Below are 19,457 nucleotides of genomic sequence, written 5' to 3'. Positions count from 1 at the left end.
GCTCTCATAATCTGGCAATTCTGCGCCACGAGTATCATCATGAGTGGGCAACAAGGGAGGGTTGGAAGGGATCGGTAGGAGCGGAAAGGGTCGAGGAGAGAGGCACAGTGGTTATCACAAGGCTTACCAACAACAAGTGACTGGAGCTGGTAAGATAAGATACTTGTGCTTGGGGCGGAGGAAGTGGTGTGTGTGTGTGTGTGTGTGTGTGTGTGTGTGTGTGTGTGTGTGTGTGTGTGTGTGTGTGTGTTATTTTAGTACTTTCATCTCCTTTCCTCATTGCGTGTTCTAATGAGCAATGAAAGGAAAAAAAGTGTAAATCTCCAAGTTATTCAGCATTTTTCTTATTGAGGTTAACGTTGCAGTCACTGAATTGTTTGCTTTGACTTACTCAACCGTCTCTCTCTCTCTCTCTCTCTCTCTCGACTTTACTTCTCCTCCACCTCCTTTCAATGACACGTAACTGCATCATTTGGTGGCTGAAGAGAAGTATTACAACGCTCAAGGGAAGTGCAGTGTTGCTTTCTGGTCTTTCAACACACACACACACACACACACACACACACACACACACACACACACACACACACACACACACACACAATGGAATCCTGTACCCCGTGACGCAATGTGACGTGAAAAGTGAGGCAACGCGAACTGTGTGCCGTTTAGCACATAGGCACAAGTGTGTGTGTGTGTGTGTGTGTGTGTGTGTGTGTGTGTGTTCACTGTTTGATCTGCTGCAGTCTCTGACGAGACAGCCAGACGTTACCCTACGGAACGAGCTCAGAGCTCATTATTTCCGATCTTCGGATAGGTCTGAGACCAGGCACACACCACACACCGGGACAACAAGGTCACAACTCCTCGATTTACATCCTGTACCTACTCACTGCTAGGTGAACAGGGGCTACACGTGAAAGGAGACACACCCAAATATCTCCACCCGGCCGGGGAATCGAACCCCGGTCCTCTGGCTTGTGAAGCCAGCGCTCTAACCACTGAGCTACCGTGTGTGTGTGTGTGTGTGTCGTATGAAGCAGTGCGTGTCATTTCACCGCTGTACACAAACAATGAACACAAACACTGAACACACACACACACACACACACACACACACACACACACACAGAGACTGATGACCTCATTGACTGACTGACTGACTTCACAACATTCCAATACTCGTCCATACAGCACACCAGTAACAAACACTTTCTTTTCCTCTCCTGTTAGCATAACTTTGGTCACAATCTTTCTTTTCCCTCTTCTGTTTACCCATCACATCTTTTCCTTTCCTTTCCTGTCTCTCCATCACACCTTTCTCTTCCTTTCCTGTCTCTCCTCACACTTTTTCTCTCCTGTCTCTTCATCACAACTTTCTTTCCTTCCTTCTCTACTTCTTGTCTCTCTTTATCACAATCTTTCCCTCTTCTATTTATCCATCACACCTTTCTCTTCCTTTCCTGTCTCTCCTCACACTTTTTCTCTCCTGTCTCTTCATCACAACTTTCTTTCCTTCCTTCTCTACTCCTTGTCTCTCTTTATCACAATCTTTCCCTCTTCTATTTATCCATCACACTTTTCCTTTCCTCTCCTGTCCCTCCACCATCTCTTTCTCTTCCTTGCATGTCCTTCTGCACATTTTTCCTCTCCTGTCTCAAATATAACCTTCCTTCTCTCCCTCTATCCCTCGTCTCCGTCACTCAACGCTCCGATATCTACATAATTTTCTGCACACATTTTTTAGACCCAGCCGCGCACGTAGAGCAGAGCAGGATGTTGCAGCGTCACGATGAACAAAGTGACGCAGAGATAGCAAGGAGACGTCAGCATAACCCCACCCTTCACCACTCAACCAAGCGCCAGCCACCGCCACTGCCACCCACGGCCACTATAACGCGAGATACGAAGGTGATATTGACAAGGCTTCTAGTGTTGGTAGTCAGGACAAGACCAGGAGTGGATTAAGGCGTTTATGTTGGGTAAAGTTCGATTCTAAAGCGAAATATGAAGACACTGGTTCTCAAATACAGTGGTAGATGGCTGAACCAGACTTAGTAATTAGGATATGGCTAAAAGTTTTATGAGTTTGTGTTTCAAGAGACGGGAAGAAATTGGTTCTCAGATGGAGCGGCGGATGACTGAAATTGAAAAAGGAGGAAAAAATATAGAAAAAAAGAAAAAAAAAAAAAAAAAAAAGACCATGGCAGCAGCAACAGTAGAGTTAGTGTACAGTTACGTTACAAACTACACATTCAAGGCAAAGGATATGACTTGCTATTTCTTTCTTCCTTTTAGATGTTCAAGGTATTTTCTTCGTATTTTTATTTTCTTTACCGTTTGTTTCGTTTCAGTCTTTGATTTCTTAAGGGGAAGCGTAAACTCATTCTTTTCTCTTACTATTTTCTTTTATTTCTTTTTTCTAGATCAGGGGTTCACAAGAAGACTTCCTGGGGTACTTAGATGTATAGGGAGGCGGTGGTATAGTGGATAAGGTGGTAAGCGCGGGATCAGGCAGACATCCACGTGTAGGTTCGAATCCCACCATGTATCGCCTTGACACTTTACCACTTGTCGAGTAGTTTAAAGTTACCTACATGTCACCAATGTCACCATGATACCCAGGTTCTAGGTGATTACACCAAAGATGCACTTGGGTGGTGATATGGGCCCTAATATGGGTACCACTAATATGGGCACCACTATAAACAAAATTGCCTGCGCCACTAATGGGTGGAAGCTAAACAGTGCTTCTAACTCTTCAAGTACACCTACAGGCGCTATAGGCCAGGACATAGAAAAAAAAAAAAAAAAAAAACTGATCCAATTATATCCTTTTGCTGTACCATTGCATTGAGTTTGTGTCAGCTACTAAATCAACATTCCAGGGGTATTCAGGTGGCTGATCTAACAATATCCTTCGCATTGAGTTAGTGCTCGATGTCAGATTACTGTGGGTTCAGGAAGATGGTCTTATACCTCAGGGTGTTACAAACGAGGAAAAGGTTGAGAATCCCTAGTTCTAGATTATTTTTATTTTCTATTTCTGTTTTCCTCTTTTATTTCTTTCTACTTTTCCCTGTTTTATCTTTCCTTTCCTTTTTTTTCTCATGTATTTTATCATTTTCTTCTTTTCGTCATTTTCTTTATCCTTTCATTCTTTTCCTCTTTTTTTCTTTACTTCCCTCTTGTTTATCTTTCTTCTTTTCCTCCTTCTTTCCAATGTTATCAAAAGTTAGCCTTATCTTGTTTTAAATAAACAATTATAGAATCCCAGAACAAGAAGGGCTGGTTAAGTATATGATAACAGATTTAAATATATGAACAAATACAGGACTACAAGGTAAGGTATACATTCAAGGGAAGGTCTAATTATAACACATATTTCACGATAAAGGCTGTGATCTCAAGAGCTTCTCGCATAAAGAGATCGAAATCATGTTTAGCTATCACTAGAACCGTAAAAAAACAAATACAGGACTACAAGATAAGGTATATATTCAAGGGCGAGTCTAATTATAACAAGTTTAGCTATCACTAGAACCCTAAAAATTATCCTAACAATCACTGTAACTTCAAGGAAGAAAGCCTCTTGAACGACTGGGTAAAGGACATACTTGTAACAAAAAAGACGGCCATTTTTAAGAGAAACTCATTCTTTTGTTTGTGCTTCGTTACTTGCTTCCCCCGCTCCCCCTCTCTCTCTCTCTCTCACACACACACACATTGTAGTACAATACCATAGCAGTACAATGGTAAACGTCAGCACATCAGGAGGAGGAGGAGGAGGACGTCAGTAAGATAGTATTGTAAAGGAAGGGACGCAGAGAGGTCACTTTCTACCTCCTACTATAACCTACACACACACACACACACACACACACACACACACACACACACACACACACACACAGGGGGAGGGCTGGGTGGCGTAGTTGGTTAAGGCGGCTCGTGTTCGAATCCTTGCCAAACCTAGGTGCCCGGTGGGAGATGTAGTGTTCTCCCGTTAATCCCGGCGGTGCGATATGACAGCTGTTGCGGCGCCTAATAGAATAATTTTCATTTCATCTCTCTCTCTCTCTCTCTCTCTCTCTAACTATCAGGAAACAAATGAACTAAAAACACAATAATTTATGTTGGAAAAGAGTAAAAAATATAAGGAAAGATGGGGAGAAAAACAATAAAAAAAAAATTGTACGAGTTGAAAGTACTAAGAGACTCCACTCAAGGTTACAGTAGTTAGTCCAGCATTCAGACTCTGCACTCTCACCATGACTGTTTTCAAGGGCCACAGAGATGATTAGCGGAGTTTTCAAAGTGTTTCTCCGGTTGATAATGTAGAAATCTGGTCACTCTGTCTCTAGAACCGTAAAAAAAAACGCTTTATTCTTTCACCACAGCTATTTTTCAAGGCCACAAAGATGATTAGCGGTGTTTTCAAGAGTGTTTCTTCAGTTAAGATATTAGAAATGTTGTCACTTTGAATCTAGAACCGTAAAAAACACCTTAAAAACTCTTTATTCTTTCATCACGACTATTTCCAAGGCCACAGAAATGATCAGCGGAGTTTATCAAGAGTGTTTCTCCAGTTCATAATGTAGAAAAATGGTCACTCTGCCTCTAGAACCGTAAAAACACCTTAAAAAAAAAAATCAGGTCAATTTAAATAAAGCCTTTTGAAACTGGAGGTGAAGCACAGACGTGTTTGTAAATACGAGCTTTATAATTTGATGACGACGTTATATGAGACTGACGCAGTTCTCTCTCTCTCTCTCTCTCTCTCTGCTCAAGCTAGTAAAAATAAATGATAAAGTTTATATGTTTAAATTCACAGTATACTGAAGTAATTGGATGTCACTTTACAGTTTAGTGATTTAAGTGTGAGAGGAACCACTGACAACGTAGAGAGTGATTGAGTATGTGAATATATTAAGTGTCGTGTGTGTGTGTGTGTGTGTGTGTGTGTGTGTGTGTGTGTGTGTGTGTGTGTGTGTGTGTGTGTGTGTGTGTGTGTGTGTGTGTGTGTGTGTGTGTGTGTGTGTGTGACTCTCCCTCTCTCTCTTAGCAACCAGAAGGAAAAAAAAAAACAACTAACAGGGAATGAATGAAGTAAAATACACAACAATTTAGGTCGAAAAAAAAGAGGAAAAATATAAAAGGAAAAGATAGGAAGGAAAACAATTAGTGAGGAGGAAAGTTGAATGTTCTAAGAGACTCAAGGTTAGTGTTAGTCTGACGATGGCGATGCTTTGAGACTGACGCACTATCTCTCTCTCTCTCTCTCTCTCTCTGGCCACGTTTTACGCAAGGAATGTTAAGTATAGACCGGATGGCTTCTTGCAACTTCTCCTATTCCCCTACGCTCTCTCTCTCTCTCTCTCTCTCTCTCTCTCTCTCTCTCTCTCTCTCTCTAACTGGTGCGAACTGGTAAGAGATGAAAGGATGAAGTAATGTCAGTGGAGGTGAAGTGGATGGGGGACGTGGAGGTGACGGGAGGTGAGGGGGTGAAGGTGGGGTGAAGGGGGGTGAAGGGACGGGGGTGAACATACTATCAAGAGAAATGAGTTCACAGGTGAGAAGAACATTATTTCCGGAATATAACGTACAGGTGTAGACGATATCACACACACACACACACACACACACACACACACACACACACACACACACAAAGGTGCAGGTGTGACTAGATATCAAAATACAAATGAAATAGACACAAAGATTAAAATAAATAAATAAAAAATGCACGTGTTATGTTCTTGCTTCATCACACACACACACACACACACACACACACACACACACACACACACACACACACACACACACACAGCAATGATAAATAAAAAAAAAATATATATAATAAAAACATCGAATAGTTTGTAAAATTGAACATACAAATCTACATAAACAAATAAATAAAAAAATGGAAATAGAACATACACGAACACAAAATATACAAAAAAATCATTACTTAAATATTCATTCTTCAACAACAACAACAACAACAACAACAACAAGCATAAGAACCAAAGTAAGGAGTACATGTTCTTTTGGACTTAACACTTTCTTCCTCCTTGATCTCCACTCAAAGCCTCACTGAAGACGAGAAGGGTGGTGAGGAGGAGGAGGAGGAGGAGGCGGGAAGAGGGAGCTGAGACGATTAGCCGAGGCATGAACGGAAGGGGGAGGGAAGAGAAGAGAAGGGGAGAGAGAGAGATTGAGATGCGAAGAGGAAATGAGAAAATAAGATTAGAAAAGCAATAGAAGAAGAGGAAAAGAGAGGAAGGGAACAGAATAACACGAAGAATGAAGGAGAGGAGGATGTAGGATGAGAATAGGAGGGAAGAGAGAGAAAGGAAGATAAAGAAAGAGAGAGAGAGAGAGAGAGAGAGAGAGAGAGAGAGAGAGAGAGAGAGAGAGAGAGAGAGAGAGAGAGAGAGAGAGAGAGAGAGAGGTGGTGGACGGAAAGGGGGGTTTTGGCCTCGTTGGCAGTAGAGACAGTCACATGAGCGTACTATGGTCCCCCCCATACCTTCCCCTCTCCTCCCACCCACACACACCCAGACACACACACACACACACACCCAGACACACCCAGACACACACACACACACACACACACACACACTGACATAGGAGTACTGCATTGTAAGGATTCACTGGAATGAGAGATGAAACGAGTCACCGTCTCTCTCTCTCTCTCTCTCTCTCTCTCTCTCTCTCTCTCTCTCCTGCCGTCATTGTCATCCATTTTAAGTTTTTTTTTTCGTTTTTTTCCCTTTTCCTCTCTGTCAGTTTGGTTTGTGGCTTAGCTCTAATTTTAGATATTTATATACTTTTTTTTTAACACGTGACGTATCAGTGACACCAATACACTGTGATAATAGATGCATTTAACTATATCTATCTTAAGTAACCTTCACATGTACTAGGTTGGGTAGGTTAGTGTGGGTTTATAATTATCAACACACTTGTCCTTTTATCACCTTATTGAACACTTTGACCACTTGACACGCTTCCATATTCATTTTGCTTACTATCTTGCGATTTTATACCGCTTCAGAAACTTATGTGGGGGATTAAAGTAGTGAAGACTGTGGCCATTAAGTTTCTGACCTCCATGAAGCGTTGGAAATGTTAATAAAATGGTCTAATCGTACACAAATCTCAAGGTAAAAATGTGTTCCAGTGCTGAAGGGGTTAATAGAAACGATGAGGTAAGTACAGGACAGATAGCACGCGATAACAGTGAGGAGGGGAGTCATAGGGTTGATGGAGTGACTATGTATATTGTATAGCCACTGCACCTCACCAACTGACACACACACACACACACACACACACACACACACACACACACACACACACACACACTGGCCTTACCACACCGACTCATTTCACTACACTGCGCAACACTCGTGAATATTTCTGCCCAACACGAACATAAACACACAAAAAAATGCTAAAAAAGGCTCCCACTGTAAAAATTGGCAACTGCAGTGGGTCTCGAGTCCACCCTGACCTACCCTATAGTTATCTATGGGGCGGCTGTAGCGTGAAGACGAGACAGGAGGAGTGGGAGGAGTGGACGGGGAGAGGCAATGAGACAGGGAAAAGGGGAGAGGGGAGAGCAGCTGGCCCACTTGGCAGAGAATGCGTCACAAGAGTACTAACTGACAGTAGCAAAGTGCATGTCTTCATGGTTCAGTCACACACTTATATGACACTGCTAGGCGTCTGTTTGTCTGTAAGGAGTGTCGGTTAGTGGCAAGTCTAGATTTATTTTATTTTAAGAGAGAACTGGCGAAAGGTAGCAAAAATATAAAGAAAAAAGACCCACTCATTTGCCTGGATTTGCGTTGATTTCAGCCCTACAGCCGCGATCTTGGTCAATCCTCATCTATAACTGGCGAAAACTAGCAAAAATATAAAGAGAGAGAGAGGAAAAAAAGAACACTTACTTGCCTGGATTTGCGTTGATTTCAGCCCTACAGCCGCGATCTTGGTCATTTTTTTTTTTTTTTTACACCATGTGAGCTTTTCACGGGAATTTATGGGCTAAAGGGGATACTTTTGTGGCACCTCCTATCTCAAAGCCCACCCGCTAGGAAACCGTTGCCCCGAGTGAGGAAAATATTCAAAACACGCCATCAAATACAACAAAAGGATGCTCAAAGTCACGTACCATCATTGAGCATTACGAGCAGTGTGAATAGTGTGCAGATTACGTCACGCGCGCCATCTATTCCTGACTTCCCTAACTACACGAGTGGCGGGAGTCAAGCTCATGAAACTCCAGTGGTACTCGTAGTTTGTTCGGCCTTGAGTGTCTTGCTCTTGCTGATACTACCGGGGAATGTCTTGCCAAATATATTGCAAAGAAAACAGAGGAAATAAACAGCTCTCATAGGTAAACAAAATACTACTACTAATAATAACAAATAAATAAATAAATAATAACAATAATAATGAAGTATTGCTAGTAAACTAAATGGATTTCGAGATTAATTATAGTCTACAGTGAAGTAAAGTCTTTAATGCTACATAGACAAGAGAGATTATATCAAGACCTTGACTTTTTTAACTCCTTCAGTACTGGGACGCTTTTTTTTTTACCTTGAGTTTGGGTACGATTAGACGATTCTTTCTACATTATGAGCTATGTATGTCAAAGGATGGCCAGACCCTTCACTATTTCAATCCCCACATAAGTTTCTGAAGCTGTATAAAACCAGCAAATATTATAAGCAGAACAAAATATGAAAACGCGTCCTGGTAGTGAAGGGGTTAACTTTAAGGAACGATTAAGTATACCTCTGTGGAAACTAAGGATTTTTTCACACAAGTTTCTGAAGCTGTATAAAATCACCAAATATTATAAGCAGAAAAAATATGAAAACGCGTCCTGGTCCTGGTAGTGAAGGGATCAACTTTAAGAAACGATTAAGTGTATCTCTATGGAAACTAAGGATTTTTTCACATAAGTTTCTGAAGCTGTATAAAATCACCAAATCGTGTAAGAAATATGAAAACGCGTCCTGGTAGTGAAGGGATCAACTTTAAGGAACGATTAAGTATATCTGTGCAAACTAATTATTCTTTTTTTCAGGTCTTGATCTGAAGGGGCCACCGGTGAAGAGAATAAATTAATCTAACCCTACCATAACCTCATAAAAACACTGTTATTTCAATATAACCCCCATGAATGCGATTAAGTACAATGGATAATATTCTGAGGCATTTATTTCAAGTCTCACGTTGAAGTTACACGGTTTTTTATTGATTTTTTTTTCTTTAACGATTACAGTGACAGATTAATATGACTTTTCTACAGTAGTAGTAGTAGGAACATTTTGAGAACTGGCTAACCATTTGTGATGAGAGAGAGAGAGAGAGAGAGAGAGAGAGAGAGAGAGAGAGAGAGAGAGAGAGAGAGAGAGAGAGAGAGAGAGAGAGAGAGAGAGAGAGACGTTTCACACACACACACACACACACACACACACACACACACACACACACACACACACACACACACACACACACACAGGGTACATTTGGCAACTGCACGACGTCTTGGGTGCGTCTTGACCTACCCTACCCTACACAGTACAGACAGACGAAACAGAACGTGGGAGGTGGACGGGAAGGGAAGGGCCAGCTGGGGAGAATTTGGCAGCAGAGCGCGTCACATCCTGTCACATGATGCTGCGTGACGTAGGGTAGTGTTGAGTGGAGTGTTAAGACCGTCACTGCCTCTTCCTCCCTATGACTACCTATCTACCTTTGCTTATCTCACCACGACTATTTTCAAGGGCCACAGAGATGATTAGCGGGGTTTTCAAGAGTGTTTCTGCAGTTGATAATGTAGAAATCATGTCACTCTGTCTCTAGAACCGTAAAAACACCTTAAAAACACTCGTGTACTCTGAAATAAAGCGTTTTGAAATAGCGGAGGTGAAACGCAGAAGTGTTTGAGAAATGCGACCTTATGACCCACGTGGATTGTTCGAAGTGTAGTGCTAGTGAAGGAAAGCGAGTGTAAGACAGAGACAGATAGATAGATAGATAAAGGAGCGAGTAGATAAGCGAGTGACTGAGTAGATAGATAGACAAAATAAAGGACTGATAGATAAATGAGACAAAATTAATTGCGTAAGAAGAAAACAAGATAAAGAAACAGACAAATAAATAGATAGATAAGTTACCAGGTAGATAGATAGACAGGCAAACGTTTAACAGATAGATATATAAGTGAATAACGGACATAAAAGGAATTACATAAAGAAAATAAGATAAAGAGACAAACAAATAGAGATAGATAAGGGGCCAGGAGTGAATGAATAAGAGATAGACTGATTAGTAGATAGATAGAGAAATAAATGAAAGCTATAGTTACATAAGAGACAGGAAGGGAATTACGTAAGGCAGAGCAGGAAGAGAAGAAATCTTACTACTCACTGACCTACTGCACTTGAGTCACGCACGCCATCTATGTACCGTTGGTGTAACTACAGAGGTGAAGTCATGATGGTTACGTCACTCAATTAACCCCTTCAATTCTGAGACACATTCTTACCTTGATTTTTTTAGTACGACTAGACAGACCCTTTTATTGAAGCGTCTATGAAGGTCAAGAAGATTAATGGACACAATCTTCACTACTTTAATCCCCCACGTAAGTTTCTGATACTGAATAAAATCACCAAATAGTAGCCCAGAATGAATAGGGAAGCGCGTCATGGTACTAAAGGGATTAATCTCGCTGCTGTTGCTACCACCACCAGCACTACCACCACCAACACCACAGCTATAACAAAAATAACTAATACTACTTTTCCTTCGCTTTTGCTGTTACTATTAGTTCTACCATGAAGAAAACTAATACCAATGACGAGTTTTAACGCATAGAAACATCACAAGACACGTTTCTTATCAGCTAGGCGTGACACCTTTCAAAATCATCACCCCATACCTTCTTCCACCCAGATTTTTTACCTACTAACAACATTATACAGTAACCAGAAGCATACAAGACACGTTCCTCATTGGCTGGGCGTGACATCTTTCAAAATCATCACTCTACACGAAATTATCTAACTATCAATACTTTATAGTAACAAGAGACAGATTTCAAGCATAGAAAACTGTATAGAAGTATCACTAGAGTAAATACAAACATCTGAATGATTACTTACGGTTTGACCATGTGTATCACTATTAAAGTATTCAGTGTGGGTGAGACAAGAGAGGAAATATAAAGCACAATAATGAACTAAGTAACATTCCTATAGAGTTACTGAATGCCAACCAAAGAGTACTGAAATGTGAGGCAAGTTTTTTTTTTTTCCCCAGTAGCAGGGCGTGACCTTTCAAAATGATAATTCTGTGCTCGTATTGTGAAATGCTTTGCTCTCTCACCGTCACTGCTTTCCAAAGACTCCAGTTGAAGATACTCGTGTTTTTAAGAGTATTTTTGTAATTCTGGTGATAGATTAGCAAGCTTTCTAGTTTATTAATATGAGAAACTGTCTTGAAAACGTAGCTAGTTGTTTGTGGCCTTGGAAAATTGTCATGGTGAGAAGGGAAAGCGTTTCTGAATTCAAGATACCAGACTATTTCATTAATGAGGCGCTCCCAGATAGATAGATAGATAGATGTTTTTTGACCACAGTATTGACAGTGAATTACAGTAATAGTAACATTTAACGTATTCAGACTTCTGTTCAAAGGATTTTACATGAAACAAAACGAGGAACAGCAGTCGAACACAAATAATATTCACAAAAACAAGTGACACCCAGAGCAGTGAGGATCCCGGACCAGCCAAGTCACCTGCAGAGGATGTGAGGAGGCGCAGTGACTGAGCAACCTTGGCGCACCGTGACCACAACAAGGACACAGCCATTATCTCCGCCACGCTGCTATATTTTTGCCTTTCCTTCCTTCATGCTGCCTCTCTCTCTCTCTCTCTCTCTCTCTCTCTCTCTCTCTCTCTCTCTCTCTCTCTCTCCGTTTTCCTTCTTCCTTTTTTCCTTTTACGATGTTTATGCTTCACACACACACACACACACACACACACACACACACACACACACACACACACACACACACACACACACACACACACACACGAGTTACTATACCAATAAACGTAATTCATTTTTCTCCTAACCTCAAACTTTGCTGTTTGTTTTGTGATTTGCTAATTTGATGATGAAAAATGTGTAAACAGAATGAATAAATGAATGAAGTGAATGAATAAATTAATGAATGTATGAATGAATGAATGAATAAATGAATAAATAAATGAATGAATGAATAAAGGCAAGATCATATTCGCTCCCTGATTCAAAATACATGACGGGGAAAAATATGAAGCATAAAAACACATGGGCAATATTTTCTTTCATTTCCACGTCTCCAAGAAATAAAACTCACTGCTGCCAAGGTCAAAACAATTAAGTAAGAGGAATACCTGGAATTATATTTGTTTTTCTTTTTTTCTTTATCTTCTTCCATTAATCTATTTGTTTGTCTCTATCTTGGAGTATATTTTTGGTTTTATTTTTACTTTATTTATATTTTTTTTCATTTATTTATTTATTTATTTTCATCTGGGATTATATTTGTTTTTTTTTCTATTTTGTACCTAATTTATATTTTTCATTTATTTATCTTATCTTCATCTGTAACTATATTTGCATTTTTATTTTTCTTTACTCATATTTTCATTTATTTATTTATCTTCGTCATCTTTTGCATTTTTCTTTTTCTTTACTTATCTTTTTCATTTATTTATTTCATTTTTATCTACTATTATTTTTTTGGGGGCAAAGGAACACCACCATCATTTAAAAAGTCATGTCACTCTACTTGGCTATCTGTTATGTCTCCCTTTTTTATTTAATTTCTTACCTGTCTCCTTTTTCTTTATCTAATTTATGTGTACTTTCATTCTTAGAGGTCAGTTTTCTATTACTTTCATTCTACCTAGCATTTCCTCATTCCTGTTATAAAATGTACTTACGTTCTCTTACAAAAGTCATGACGAGGTTTAATTTTTGTACGTTCATCCATTTAACCATTTCAGTACGGGGACACATTTTTACCATGAGATTTATGTACGATTAGACCATTTTATTGACATTAGGAAGGGTCTATGGATGTCAGAAAATTAACGGTCACAGTCTTCACTATTCTAATCCCCCCACATAAGTTTCTGAAGCTGTATAAAATCACCAAATAGTAAGCAAAATTAATATGGAAACCTGTCATGGTACTAAAGGGTTAAACATTTCCTTCTCACCAGGCACCTTTGCACACTTCTATAATGACATGGTAAACACTGACTGTCTTCTGGAAATGTGGAGTATAATGCCTTTCTTATGTAGTATCATGGTTGCAAGTCACTTCATATTGTACACTTTCAGCCACTAGTCAGCATTTCCCTTTCACTAGACTTGTATTTTCCTTTCACCAAACTCTTCTCCTTCACACACTAACTCACTGAAAGGCCATTCATTGAAACTGTTTATCTATTCTCTTTGTTGTATATTCATTGCCATGGTTGTAAGTTAGTTCGTTTACCATTTTCTTTCATCATCCTCTCCATTACTACCATGAAATATTATCCACTGTCTTATGAATCTGAAAACGTGCATGTATTGTCTTTTTAATTAGGAGTCACCAGTCACCAACCTCTGCACTTCCATTCCTTGTTTTGCCCCTTCAGTATCATGACACATTTCCATATTCATTCTGCTTACTATTTGGTGATTTCATACAGCTTCAGAAACTCATGTGGGGATTAAAATAGTGAAGACTGTGGCCATTAATCTTCTGACCTTAATAGACACTTCCTAATGTCAATAAAATGGTCTAGTCATGCACAATCTCCAGGTAAAAATGTGTCCCAGTATTGAAAGGTTTAATAATTTTCTTTCACCAGTCTCTCCTTAATGAAATATCTGTTGAGTCTTTTGAAAATTTATATGTATTCCCTTTCTCAGACATAGTTATGGTTGGAAGTCTGTTAGTACACTGCGCTTTTTATATTTTCTTCCACTAAATTGTCTTTTCTCTCATCTGCAAGCTCTTATATTTGCTTCCCAACAACACCCAACACCAGAGAGTATCACTACCTGTTACTTCAAGGGCACTAACTTTACAAAACATCTATACATCCATTTTCTTTCTGGTAAGGTTAAATTCTTGTCTTTGGTATCATCTGTGTCCATAATCTAATCTTTTAATCCTTCCACTTGGTACACCTTCCCTCATTACCAATCACTATTTCCTTGTTCTCCAGATATTGCACTGTATTCATTCTCATTGCTAACTTTCCTGTAAATCCTTCCCTACTACCATTCACTCTGGGGCATCTTCAATTGTTCTCTAGATATTGCACTGTATTCTTTTCATTGCTAACTTTCCTGCAGATCTTTCCGTCATTACAAATCACTCTAGGGCATCTTTACTTGGCTCTCCAGATATTGCAGTGTATTCTTTTTCATTTGTTAACTTTCCTGCAGATCCTTCCCTACTACCATTCAGTCTGTGGTATCTTTACTTGTTCCCAAGATCTTGCACAGTGTATTCTTCTTGGCTAACTTTCCTACAGATGCTTATGAAGACTTTATTTATTTATTTTTATACCATGTGGGCTTTTAACGCATTGCTTCTGGTGATGGTGACTATTTCATGCTGCAGCGAAGGGGTTATAAGCTTCCTAAGAGCTAGTTTCCTCTCATCTCTTTCCTTAACTTGGCTTGGATCACAGTGAAGGGGTTATAAGCTTCCTACTGACTCGGCACTAACAATACAACAAGGCAGTTTATTCGTCTAACACTCAATAAGAGCTAGTTTTCTTTTGCCTCTTTCTCTAACTTAAGCCTGGATCACAGTGAAGGGGTTAAAAGCTTCCTACTGACTTGGCACTAACATGACTAGGCAGCTTATTCATCTAACGCTCAATATGAACCAATTTCCTCTTTCTTTCCTAACTTAATCAAACCTGCATCCATTATTTCTATTCTTCTGTGATTGTCAACTCTGAGGATATTACACCACTACTATCAACCTCTTCAGTACCATGACACACTTTCATATTCATTCTGCTTACTGTCTGGTGATTTTATACACCTTCAGAAACTTGTGTTGGGATTAAAATAGTGAAGAGTCTTGCTATCAATTTTCTGACCTCCATAGACCCTTCCTAATGTAAATAAAAACATCTAATCAACACCCAAAATTCAAGGTAAAAAATGTATCCCCAGTACTGTAAGGGTTAAATCCTGTACACTGCTTAGACTATCAGATTCCCTTACCAGAACACTACTATCCATAAAGACTTCATATAAAGGACCCTTGAAAAATAACCTGTACCATTTAAATAGCTGTAGCACATTCTCTTATCAGGTATGGTTGCAAGAGAACCTTCTTAACTCTCATCTTGTCAGCATCACCTTTTGTACCTCCATTACACCACCAGAGATGCCTTCAGTGTGAGTTACAAGACACTAATTCTTCCTCCCAGACAATGCAGCGTGGCACGACTCATAACCTTCAGTCTACAAGCTGAACAATGAACCGAGCCAGCTGACACTCCCACAAGTTTGTACGTCAGGTGTGTTGTCCTTAATCCCTTCAGTGCCATGACTTGTTCATTCTACTTACTATTGGGTGGTTTTATACAGCTTCAGAGACTTATGTGGGGATTAAAATATTGAAGACTCTGGCAGTTAATCTTCTATCTCCATAAACCGTTCCTAATGTAAATAAAATTGAGTAATCATATCCAAGCTCAAGATAAAAATACATTCCAGTATTGAAGGGGTTAAAATGTATTCTAAGACACTGCTGTCCCATCTACAAGGTCCAGTGGAAGTTATTGGACAGCTCACTGTGGAAAGGCAAAATCATTCACATTTCAAATCTTCTCTCTTTGTAAACATTACCTTAAACTCCATTATTTCTAAGCTGGAGTGCATAATTTGCCACCACCAAAAGCTGTATAATTTGAAAACTTGTTAAGATATAATTGTATGAAGTTTCACAAATGTTAAATGAATTTTCTGGCAAAAAATGAAAAAATTCATCCCTTCATTTTGGCTAACTCTTTAAAGGGACTGGCAACTAAGTGGGCCTTTACTTAATTTTTTGTTGTCCTTGGCCAGCTTTCCCCTCTTACATAAAAATAATTGATCTACTGTGTTTCTTCTACACTGACCCTACTCATTTGCAGTTTTCAAGGGTGTTTTCACGAATCTAGAGGCAACATAACAAGTTTTCTGCATCGTCAATGGATGAAACACTTGCAAGAATCAGACAATTTATCTCTGAGGCTTATAAAAATAATCTGTAAGAGTAAATCAGGAACTAAAGAACTGAACTTAGTCATCATCCTTTCAATACTGGGAGACATTTTACCTAGAGATTTGTGTATGATTAGACTATTTCATTGACATTGAGGAGGGTCTATGGAGGTCAGAAGATTAATGGCCACAGTCTTCACTATTTGAATCCCCCACACAAATTTCTGGAGCTGTATAAAATCACAAAATAATAAGCAAATGAATATGGAAATGCATCATGAAACTGAATGGGTTAAAATGCTGCTTAGTGTCACAGCCAAAAGACCGACACACTGAAGCCAGCGTTAGTTTAGGGGTTGTCTAGAAGGAAAGAATAAGTTAGTGAGTATACAGGCAATGAGATGAAGGCAGAGCAGTGAATGAAAGTCAAAGAGGATCACAAGAAAATGTAAGTGATAGAAATGGGTAGAAGAGACTTAATACGCGACGCCAAAAACTCACTCTTGGAGAACGACAAAAGGAATTAGCAGTTTATGGAGTTCAGAGAGAAAAAAAAAAAGAAAAAGAAAAATAGATAAAAAATATTGCGTTAATATGAATTGAGGTTTTGCACATTCTTTAACCCCCAAAAAAAATAATAAATAAATAAATTAAATAAAAATAAATAAAATAAAAAATATAATAAAAAAAAATAAATAAAAAATGCCACTTTCCTTTCAGTCTACAAGCTTGCCCACGAGGAAAAAAATAAGAGAAATAAAAGGAAATCATATGAAACTGAAAATTCCCCACCACTATCTATAAAACGCCAGTCACAGTTTGATAGGCAGAAAATGAAGACAAACCAAGCCAGGATAAATCAATACTCGCAAACCAGATCTTAAACCTTCCTAAACAGCAACAGCAATGCATAAACCACCGTGATAGGTCCACATAACAAGAAATAAAGTGGAACAGAATAAAAACGTCAACAACAACAGCACTACAAACCCGTGATAAGATAAGATAACGATTCTAGACGCCAGCATTGCATAACCGCGATTTACTGACACCACCAAAGCTACACCACTAACACCAAGTCATCCACACCATTTCACCGCACCTCACCACTCCACAATCTAAGAAATCACCAAAAAACCACGGAAACAGGAGATAAGTCAAGCAGTACCACCACCAGCACCACCCAGCATCACCAAACACTAATGTCACGCCTCTAGACATGATTGGTACCTGCATATCACTTGTTTGAGGACCAGAGAAGTTGGTATAGGTGAATCAGTACTCACGTGGGCCCCCGAGCTGGTAAGTGGCTGGGTAACGGCGTATATATAAGGTGTTACACAAAGGCCCTGTTATGTGAGTTTGTTGGAACCGCGCAGGCGTGAGAGGGAGAGAGTGAGAGTGAAGTGTGTGAGAGTGAGAGCTTTTCCACGTTTCCACAGTACTACCAAGCCTGATTGATGGATTGATTAATTGTTGCAGTAATCTCTTCAATACTGGGACACATTTTTATTTTAAGATTTGTGTGAGATCAGGCCATTTTTGTGTCATTAGTAGGGGTATGGCGGTCAGAATATTAATGGCCACAAGTGTACTATTTTCAATCACCCCATAAGTTTCTGAAGCTGTATAAAATGACCAACTAGTAAGCTGAGTGAATATGGAAACGCGTTATGGTAGTGAAGAGGTTAACAAGGAAATGCAACAAAGAAAGAGGATGAACCTAGCCACTCACCCCGGGGCAAAATTTAAGGGTAGAGTGTCAAAAAAAAAAAAATATATATAATACACAACAAGAATATAAGTAAATAAATAAATACATAGATATTGCACACCTGATTGCATAATTGGGTTTAAAGGTCAAGCGTGTGAATTTCTAGACAATGGAGGAGGAAACACACCAGTGATCAAGCATCAGGAATTCTACAAAGTTGCAATATCAATATCAATATCAGGATTTATTACCAAGGTGAAGAGAATATGAAAAATAACTACTTAAAAGGTGAACTTAATTTAACAAAGCTACCCCTTAACATTTACTCATAGAGAAAGATATCTTTATTCTCTGTAGAAAATATAGATTCAAAGGGAGACAAAAGTAAAATGTATCTTCCTGGTATTTATTTATTTATTTATTTTGCCAGCTGGCAAAAATAAAAAAATAATAATAAGAAAAGGCTCACTCAGTCGCCAGTCCCCTTTTAGGTCAGAAAGGGTCAGCCAAAAGACAGATGTAAATGTCTTGAAACCTCCCTCTTAAATGAAGTCATGTCATTGGAAGTAGGAAATGCAGACACAGACAGGGAGTTCCAGAGTTTAACTGAGAAAAGTATGAATGATTGAGAGTACTGATTAAGTCTTGCATTAGGGGGTTGGACAGAATAGGGGTGAGAGGATGAAGAAAGAAAGCCTTGTGCAACGAGCCCACAGGAGGAGGGGAGGCATGCAATTAGTAAGATCTATTGACGTATTTATCTATTGCTCTTTACTAAACTGGATCCATAAATAACTGGTTCGGGTTTCATTTGAAGGACTAATATGGAAACTTGGGGTTATCATGACGACACCAAAGCCACGTTATAAAGAAAAGAACTCTCGTCCATATTCAGAAACGTTTCCTTCTCTCCCTACGACAATAATTTTTCCAAGACCACAGAGACAACTAGGCGGGTTTTCAAGACAGTTTCTCCTTTAAATAAACTGGAAATCTTGCCAGTCTATCACCAGAATCATGAAAATACTCTTAAAAACACGAGTATCTTCAACTGGAGTCTTTGGAAAGCAGTGGTGGTGAGAGCAAGGCGTGAAGGGGCGGACCTATGGTGTGGCTAGCAGCTGACGATACAGAAGTAAGGGACACTAAGCACTACCCAGAATTCCAAAAAACGTCTTGCAACATCTCTTTAAATAGTTCAAGTAAAAAAATAAGACTAATAAAAAAAAAAAAAGAGTTCTTGAGTCTACCAAAAATAAATAAATAAATTGAACAGACACAGTCATCAAATAGTGAGGTGTGAGTTAATAGACATTCAAAAGAGTAGGCAGAAAAATAGATAGGAATAATACATAGGAATAGACACTACACACAGACCATTTAACCCCTTGAGCACCATGACGCATCTTCATATTCATTCTGGTGAC

At 39.2% G+C, this 19,457-nt stretch overlaps 1 protein-coding gene across 3 annotated transcripts in view; it reads right to left on the bottom strand.

Annotated features, from left to right (window-relative positions):
• LOC123512243 (5-aminolevulinate synthase, erythroid-specific, mitochondrial-like) overlaps positions 1–17,733 on the bottom strand; it is a 36,410-nt gene extending 18,677 nt beyond the window's left edge. For 2 of the 3 annotated variants that reach the window (XM_045268501.1, XM_045268504.1), the window contains exon 1: positions 17,547–17,567. In XM_045268501.1, the coding sequence (XP_045124436.1) occupies positions 17,547–17,552 (6 nt within the window). In that variant the 5' untranslated portion in view covers positions 17,553–17,567. Of the gene's footprint in view, positions 1–17,546; positions 17,568–17,602 lie in introns of those variants that run through there. The other variant, XM_045268503.1, reaches the window with a different exon arrangement.
• Between the last annotated feature and the right edge of the window lie 1,724 nt (positions 17,734–19,457).

This window comes from Portunus trituberculatus, chromosome 33 (genome assembly GCF_017591435.1).
Source record: "Portunus trituberculatus isolate SZX2019 chromosome 33, ASM1759143v1, whole genome shotgun sequence".
In the NCBI taxonomy this organism is placed as follows: domain Eukaryota; kingdom Metazoa; phylum Arthropoda; class Malacostraca; order Decapoda; family Portunidae; genus Portunus; species Portunus trituberculatus.
The sequence above is the reverse complement of the archived record's forward strand: the minus strand, read 5'-3'. Positions and strand labels throughout refer to the sequence as shown.